Below are 8,904 nucleotides of genomic sequence, written 5' to 3'. Positions count from 1 at the left end.
TACTGCTCTGATGAAAGGGAAGAAGAGAGATATTGAGGAACAGTGCTACGTCCAGAAATAAAAGGCAACATGTTGTAGCAGTAAAGACCACGGCTTACAAAGGCAGACTGCCTGCATGAGAGTCCAGTTTCATATCTAATTGCTTTGTGACAATAGGTAACTTCCTTATTTTTTCGGGGCCTCAGTTACAGGGCCATCCCTTATGAACTGTTTGGCACATACAAAGCGTTCAGTTAAATGTTAGATTCTACTATTATTGTTATCACACAGTGTTCATTTGGCTGGAATTCCCTCTGTGCTGGGTTCTTGGCAATCTAGCCCGGGTAGTGAGATCCAGAAAGGTGAGGATGGGGAGGTCATGGGGCGCAAGAAGCTGAGGATATACAGCCTAAATATAGAGCCTGAGGTCTGAGATCACTAAGCACCCATCCAGTTTCCCAAATAAACAGGATAGCCTGCCAGTCCATGGAACTAACCTGGAGCTTCTGGAGGGCCTTGCTGCCATACTGAGGCAGACACTACCAGGTCCAGCAACCTAGACCACCACCAGGAGGCCCTCAGAAAGAACGTACTATTTAGACTGAGAAGATGCACCGTGTAGCTTTTGGCACAGTGTATGAAAAATTGAGATGCTAAATACATTTTGGACAAGTCCTTGAAGACTTGAGTGACCTAGAAACAGCTTTGTAGACATAGATCTCATAGGCATCTCATCTCTCATAACTTCTAGAAAAAGAAGATGGACTTGTTCCAGGAAGAAGGCCAAAGGAATCATTTATCTGGTGTTCTGGAAAATTCAATGTCAAACAGAGACATGCCCTGCATCTGAGTGAAGAGCCAGGCATACTGGGGAGGAATCTCACCAATGCAGTGCCAGCCCCAATCCTTGTGAACCTTCCTGCTTCATTGGGATGCCATTAAATTGCCTCATTGCCACCCTATAAAAGGCCTCCCCAATGGCTAGCTCCTCAGATCCCTGGATTCTCCCCGTCTTGCTTCTGTCAGTGAAGAAGGTAAGTCTATGTCTGAGATAGGAACACAGCAGGAAGGAGAGGTGATACTGGGATGGGATGAGGGTGGTCAGGCCTACACATGAGAGTGGCCGCTGAAGGAGTGGAGCAGAGCTGGAGTCTGAGGGGGAGAGGCAGAGTGTGGAGCTGTTGGCCTTGTGTGAGAAGGGCTCTTCAGAGAACCGCTGTCCTCTCTTCCCTAGACTGCATTTCTTTCATGAGTCTATTTATGGGGTGAAATGATAATCTAGCTGACCTGAAGAGCAAATGGTGGAAACTCACTCAAACTGCAGACCTGTCATGCTCTGTGTGGCTCAGGATTCACTGACAAGAACTTGCCTTCCCTGGGTACCGTCTGGTCTGGCAGGAGGAAATAGGGAAGCTGATCTTGAGAAAATGAGCAGTGAGGGATATCAGCTGGAAAACAATTTCTCAAGGAGAATCTGCAACTAGGCACCAAAGTAAGAAGAGAGGAGGCTTGGAGAATTGGGTAGAAACAGATATCATTCTTTCTAGCCCTTCATTTTCCACTGTGGAAACTGAGACATACGGCCAGGCGCAGGGACAAGAGCCAAGCAAGATCCCTGGCTCTGAGTCTACCCTATGTCAGGTCTGAGTGCTGTGACCTTCTCAAAAAGGCTCCAGCTTACAGATCATTCTATTTAAAAGAGGTGCTGGGGGTTTCCCTGGAAAACTTCCTAGTCCTGATGAGACCTTTTCTTTTCTTTTCTTTTCTTTTCTTTTCTTTTCTTTTCTTTTCTTTTCTTTTCTTTTCTTTTCCTTTTCTTTTCTTTTCTTTCTTTTCTTTTCTTTCTTTTCTTTTCTTTCTTTTCTTTTCTTTTCTTTTCTTTCTTTTCTTTTCTTCTTTTCTTTTCTTCTTTTCTTTTCTTTCTTTTCTTTTCTTCTTTTCTTTTTTTTTCTTATCTTTCTTTCTTTTCTTTTCTTCTCTTCTCTTCTCTTCTCTTTTCTTTTTTCCTTTTCTTTTTTTCTGATGAGACCTTTCTTTTCAGATTTTACAAAGCCACAGAAAGATGTGTGACCAGCAGAAGCAGCCACAGTTCCCTCCATCTTGTGTGAAAGGTTTGGGATTGGGAGGTGAGCAGAGTACCAAATGTACCCCTGTGAAATGCCCAGCTCCATCCCAGACTCAAACTTGTGTGAAATGCCCAGCTCCACGCCCAGCTCAAACCTACGTGAAATGCCCAGCTCCACGCCCAGCTCAAACCTACGTGAAATGTCAAATGCCATGCCAGACTCAGACCTATGTGAAATATGCAGCTCCTTGCCAGACATACGTGAAGTGCCCAGCTCCATCCCAGACAACCTACATGAAATGCCCAGCTCCTTGTCAGACATACATGAAGTACCCAGCTCCGTGCCAGATGACTTACGTGAAGTACCCAGCCCCTTGCCAGACCCAGACATGCTATGTCCAGAGACCTTCTCCCGGCCAGACCTACTATGCTCAGGCTCCTGCAAGTGGCTCGACCACCTCATGCTGTGTCCCTGATCCATGCTCTGCACCCTGTTCCACCAGCTACTGCTGCCTGGCTCCCCGGACCTTTGGGGTGAGTCCCCTGAGACGTTGGATCCAACCGCCCCAGGACTGCAACTCAGGATCATCTGGCTGCTGTGAAGATTCTGGGTGCTGCAGCTCTGGATGCTGCAGCACTGGGTGCTGCGGCTCTGGGTGCTGCTGTTTGGGAATTATCCCCATGAGGTCCCGAGGTCCTGCATGCTGTGATTGTGAGGATGACTGCTGCTGTTAAGTACAGAACAGACCTGCTATATCTTTTGGAATGTTCACCAGCCTCTGGCCCCCTCCCTGTATTCCCAGTGATGTAGACTCTCATTGCTTCACTGTGTACTTTGCTTCTTTATCAAGGCAGCCTGCCAGAATTGGTGTGCCCCCCACACTTTGGCAAGAATAAAGCTCTGAATGCAATTCATAGTGATGTCCTGTCTATTTGGTCCATATTTATACTTTTCTATCAGAAATTCTTCCTCTTTTCCTCTTGCTTCACAACAAGGGGAAAGGTCTGCATGGACATGAACAAGCAGACCGAGCTGGTACGATCGCGGCCTGGGGTCCCTGAGCACTCTAGAATGCCACTAATAAACGTATCCATGCAAGTTAGCTGGAGACTTTGGGGTCAGAAGATGCGTCTTTCCTGCCCTCTGATGAGTGTGAGGCCCACACGGTAGTATGATTGCTGTAAGTGAACTCAGAGTTCAGCCTCCTGGATATTGAAGGGTCTGTGAAATCAGATCTGTTCAGGAGTCTCATGATGATACCCCTGCTTCTGTGGGAGTGGCTCTGCGGGTTCCATCTTCTCATCTGGTGAGTTTGCCCTCCTGAAGCTCCAGAGTAAAGACCTGAAGGAAATGGTGAGGACTCCCCTGAGGGAGGTAGAAATTCCCCATGTCAGCCAGGGAGAGGGAGACGTTGCCAAGAGGAAGGCAAGCCTCTTGGCATAAACATTTGGGTCTGGGCCAGACACCCTTCCTCATTTGATTGCATTTCTTTGCTAACCTCCGGGTTTGGGGTGGATTTTTTATAACTAAAGACTGTAAACCCACACAGTCAAAAAAAGAGAGGTAAGGCGTACATGCTGTTCAAAGCAGCCCCACAAGCCCTGGTGCATGAGCCGAGGAGGCAGCATGTTTGTGGAATATGTAAATGAACATTCTAACAAGAACTGGGGACCTTGGGTTTGTTTCTTCTTTTTTTTTTTTACACCCCTCCCCCACCTTGGGTTTGTTTCTAAGCAACCTCTTTCAGGTTGCCCTGGAACACTTGCAGAGAGTCATGTGGGCTACTATGCTGCCTTTGAACATCTAAGTCACCTGTGGTTCCCCCAAATCACATTCCATCCCTCCAACCAAACCCACTGCAGCATAGTCAGCTGGGCACCATGATCTCACCACCAAGTGGCTCCTGCAATGTTGGAAGTCTATATGCTGCTCCTTCAGCAATGAATGTGGGCATACAATGCTTTTATATGTATTAATTAAAAACTGGGTAAGTAGCACGAGCTATCTAAACATTTGAATATTACAGTTGATATTTGAACAATGCGGAGGTTAGGGGTGCCGATCCTTCCCACACTCTAAAATTCACACTTTTGACTCCCCAGAAAGGTAACTACTAATAGCCTACTGTTGACCAGAAGCCTTACTGATAACATAAATAACTAATTAACACATATTTTGTATGTTATGTGTATTCTATACTATATTCTTATAATAAAGTGAGATAAAGATAAGAAAGTGATATTAAGAAAATCGTTAAGAGAGAGAAAATACGCTTATAATACTGTACTTACTGAAAAAAAAAACCCCACATATAATTGGACCTGTACCATTCAAATCCATGTTGTTCAAGGGCCAACTGCATGACATTTATAGATAAAAATGAAGTTATTTTTTGACTTCAAATTCTACACTCTTTCCAGGATGGCCATGCTGAGTTTGGATTAGATCTTTGTCTAGCTCTCGTGGCCCCATGCATACAGAGAATGAATGGCATCCCAAAAGCCCAGCCCAACCAGCACTGATGTGTCAGAAAGCATTGTACGGAATCTATTCCATAACTCATAACATACTTCTAAAATAGTTTGCTTTCTGACCTTTCTGTTATATGGCTAGTGATTTATTTAACCATCCCTTTATTGCCCTTTATGATATATATTTCTCTTTCTTTTTCTCTTTCTTTTTCTCTCCTATATTTATTTTGGTTTCTGTCTCACTCTGTTTCTCATTATTATACGAGTTGCTGTTGAAGTCTGTGTAAATATTTTAAAAAGTTTTATATTGAAATATAACACGCAGAAAAGTACACGAATTGTAAGTTTATCCTTCAACAAACACATCTGTATAACTACCACCTAGATACCAGAAAGTTAGCATCATGTTGAAAGCAAATAAATCAAAGTCCCTGATCCTCACAGAGCAGTTTGGAGGTGTAAGGTGGAGCAGAACAGAAATATCCTTCTGTAACTACAGAAGCTTTGGAAAAAAGCCCTGCGTGTGTGCCAGGTGTTTATGTAGGAAAGACTATGTGAGGAGAAGCAGCCAATGGGATCCAGGCTTTCAAGGCACCCGAGCTGTGCACTTAGGAGTGCCTCCCAGTGAACCCCAACATGTGGTGCCAGACTGTCCTCCCCTTACACAGACGTCAAGAGACTGAGAAGCCAGTGGCCAGGACCTGAGAATCCTTCATGAGCGTGGCCAGTATGAAAGGCCTAGAAGTAACTCTTGTGTCTGATTTTCATTCGTTCATCTAATAAATAGTTACTGAACACCTGTTTTGTTTCAGGTGAACAAACTCCAACATTGCATGCAACACTCCATGCAGTGTCGGAGTTTACAGCAGAGAGGGAAAATAAACAATAAAAAAACCAATAAATAAATGTAAAGGTGCACTGCTATGAAGAGTGCTGGGTGCTCTGACATCCTGCAGTATACCCATTTTACCTGGTCAGGGAGATCAGAAATGACTTCTCTGAGAAAGTACAGATCAATCTCAAGGTTGAGTAGGAGTTAATTACAGAGCAGCAAGGGAAGGCTTCTCCAGGCAGAGGCAGGAGCACAGCCAGGGACTTTGTGAGAGGACGGATGCGGCCTCTGGGAGGGAGTGAGCTGCTGAATGGAGAGAGTTCACAGTGAGACTGAAGGGCATGAGTGCCTGATGGGTGCTGCGACCATTGTTGAGGTATGGTGTTGCTGGAGATACTACTCAGCCAAAGGGAGCTGTTGTAAGGTTTCAAGGAGGCAGGTGATAGATGCTATATTATTTGTGTCTATTAAAGATTATTTTTCTCTGCAAAAATAAGTTCATTTTTGTAGAGCATTTAAAGGACTCTCTAAGACAACTGCCCAGTAGCATTAATTTACCTGGTTCCTTCCTTGCCTGTCCTGTGTAGCTGCAGGGCTCTGATTCTAGCTTGTCCAACTATCATATCACAACTTGGGCTGCTTTGTGAGTAAGGGCCCCTTCAAGTGCCAGCACCAGGTGGTCTGCTCACAGCGCTGGCACTCTCATCTCTAAAAATGATGGGTTAGAAAATCACAAAATATTCAGTTTCAGGACATTTTCCTGAAATTAAAGCTAATCAAAAGTTCTACTGTGTTTTGTTTTTTACTGTTATAAAAATCTTGATGTATCATTTTCCATGTAAAATAATCCAGATTTCCTGACTCATAGTCTCTCTACACTACTTATAGAGGATTTATTGGGAATTATTTAAAGAGAATGGCAAGTCCAGAACATGGAAACAAACCCCTGGGAAATGGAGAACAGTATCCTTGGACGTCCTAAGTTGCTGCCCTCCTGGGCTCTTGCATGAGTTTGTTTTCCCAGTTTTTCTGGAATAGAAAAATCTACTGAGTCAAATCCTAAACCCACTTCCCTGTATAGGATAGTTTGTTTTTCTTTTTAAGATTTTATTTATTTATTCATGAGAAACACAGAGAGGAGAGAGAAAGAGAGAGAGAGAGAGGCAGAGACACAGGCAGAGGGAAAAGCAGGCTCCCTGCAGGGACCCCGATGTGGGACTTGATCCCGGTCTCCAGGATCACACCCTGGGCTGAAGGCAGCGCTAAACTGCTGAGCCACCTGGGCTGCCCTAGGATAGTTTTTAATAATGTTTTCTCTCAGGAAAATATCTATGCCAAAATTATTCACAAGAGAGGCTAATACATGTAGATAGACCTTATAATATTTCCAAATTTAAGAAATAAATATACAATAAAATACATATAATTTTTTTATCTTAAAATACATTATACATATGTTGTATATGAATGCATAGCTAATGAAAGGCAGAGGGAGAAGCAGGCTCCCTGCGGGGAGCCTGATGCGGAACTCCATCCCAGGACCCTGGGGTCTCACCTGAGCCAGAGGCAGATGCTCAACCACTAAGCCACCTAGGCATCCCACCAAGGGCTGTTTCTACCCCTGACAGTCTGTACTTTCAATTCTTTGACTATTCTTCAAAGTTCAAACAGTGTATCTTTCCAATAGAATGGAAATGGGGCAGAGGTTTGATAGCTAACTGGTGGCATCCCTTAAAGAGGTATAGGCAGTGGGGCACCCAGATTAACAACTCTTCCCATGAGACTCAGTGCTTGACAACAAAGGAGAATCTAGGCCAGGTTTTTAGACAGAAGCTAGCTGGGGAAAATGTCACAATCAGATGTCATTCCTTGTCACTGGTGTAAGCATCTCCTCCCTGCTGATGGTTGCTGATGCACAATTAGCAAGTTGGCTATGTGGGACAGATGGCTGATGCAGCAGGCATCCTCTCCACAGCAGGGAGAAGGGGTGGAATAGTATGTGTGGCTCCAAAGGGCAGTGATTAATATTCTTGGAGATTCTCGCGGCTAGCCCTTGTGTCCGACCCATGTGCATGTTCTGCTGGGAGATGTGTTCATCTTAACCTACTAGACTTACAGGAGAGGGAATTGGGTCCTATCTGATTTAATGTCCCCAGACATACATATAGGGTAGGACTCAATATTTTCTTATCAAATAAAAAAATGATTCTTCCCCATTTATATATCTATCCTATGGGAACTTCCTGGTTTTTTTGTTTTTTTGTTTTTTTTGTTTTTTTTTTTAAAATCCAGTCTGATTACCCAGGGAACAGTAGATAAGACTCAGAGGCATTTTCTATAAATGCCTCAGAGGCAGTTTCTATAAATAGACACAAAAAGGTCAAGTTAAATACTATCAGCTTTTCATTGAACCTATTTCAGTGTTAAACACTCCATATACCCCACCTTGGACCACCAGGCTCAGACAGAGCTGTGCCCCAGCTCTTCACCTCACCCTGCTTTATTTTTCTTCCTAGACCACTTTACTACTAATATTACATCAATATTTATTTATTTTTTTTGCCTTCCTACTAGATTGCTCTTCTAACTTCCTCAGAAGATTGACGGTACAATCCCAAACAGAGGAATCCACTATGAATCTATCACACAACTGCATTTGTGTACACTTTCCCTAAAAAAATCTTTATTTTCAAACTTTCCCAGTTAAAAATCTCTTCAAAAAGGCTTCAGAAGGGCCACAGCAGTTCTGTGTGGTATCCTCAATGGAAAGGTTTTTTCCTCATCTTTAGTGAAGTATGATTGACAACAATCATATATATTTAAGGTATACGACATGAGACTTTGGTATATATTATGAAATGTTTACCAGAATCAAGCTGATTAACATACCCATGACATCACATATACACTGCTGTGTGTGTATTCTGGGAGAGTACATGTAAGATGGACTCTTTTAGTAAATTTCAAGTACACGATACAGTATTATTAATTGTCGTCACTATGCTATACATTAGGTCCTCTGGACTTATTCATCTTATGATTGAAAGTTTGTACCCTCTACTGACATTTCCTCTTTCCCATCCCTTAGTCCCTTGTAACCACCATTCTATTCTGCTTTTATGAATTTAACTTTTTTTAGATTCCATATAGAAGTGAAATTACATGTTTGTTTTTCTGTGTCTGGCTTATTTCACTCCACGTAATATCTTCCAAGACATCCCTGTTGTTGTAAATGGAAGGATTCCTTTTTTATAGTTGAATAATATTCACTATGTATACCACATTTTCTTTATCCATTCATTCATCAACAGATAATAGGGTTGTTTCTGTAGCCTGGCAGTTGTGAATAATTAAGTCACTTCTTAATTGCCCACACTAGCAGATCAGAAAGAGTTTTTGTGGTTGTTGCTTTTTTTTTTCCTCGCTCATTTCCTATTTCCTGGCAAATATCTGCCCATGAATAAAGAGGTCTATGGAAAAGAAATCTGTATTCTTTATTTCTGGGTGGAGCTACATGACCATTCTACTTCAGCAAGGATGAGATTCTGACTCTGAA

At 43.0% G+C, this 8,904-nt stretch overlaps 2 protein-coding genes across 3 annotated transcripts in view; both read left to right on the top strand.

The window, feature by feature from the left end:
* Nucleotides 1-948: 948 nt before the first annotated feature.
* KPLCE (KPRP N-terminal and LCE C-terminal like protein) lies at nt 949-2,959 on the top strand. The gene is made up of 2 exons (XM_077916021.1): nt 949-1,013; nt 2,021-2,959. Exons 1-2 carry the CDS (start codon nt 957-959, stop codon nt 2,777-2,779), a joined length of 816 nt encoding a protein of 271 aa, XP_077772147.1. The 5' UTR covers nt 949-956; the 3' UTR covers nt 2,780-2,959.
* Nucleotides 2,960-3,802: 843 nt separating this feature from the next.
* Nucleotides 3,803-8,904, top strand: part of KPRP (keratinocyte proline rich protein) — a 47,403-nt gene continuing 42,301 nt past the window's right edge. For both annotated transcript variants that reach the window (XR_013390230.1, XM_077916201.1), the window contains exon 1: nt 3,803-4,032. The gene's annotated coding sequence lies outside the window, so the exon portion shown is untranslated. The remainder of the gene's footprint in view (nt 4,033-8,904) is intronic.

The sequence above is a fragment of the Canis aureus genome, chromosome 12 (genome assembly GCF_053574225.1).
Source record: "Canis aureus isolate CA01 chromosome 12, VMU_Caureus_v.1.0, whole genome shotgun sequence".
Classification (NCBI taxonomy): domain Eukaryota; kingdom Metazoa; phylum Chordata; class Mammalia; order Carnivora; family Canidae; genus Canis; species Canis aureus.
This window is presented reverse-complemented; position numbering and strand designations above follow the sequence as displayed.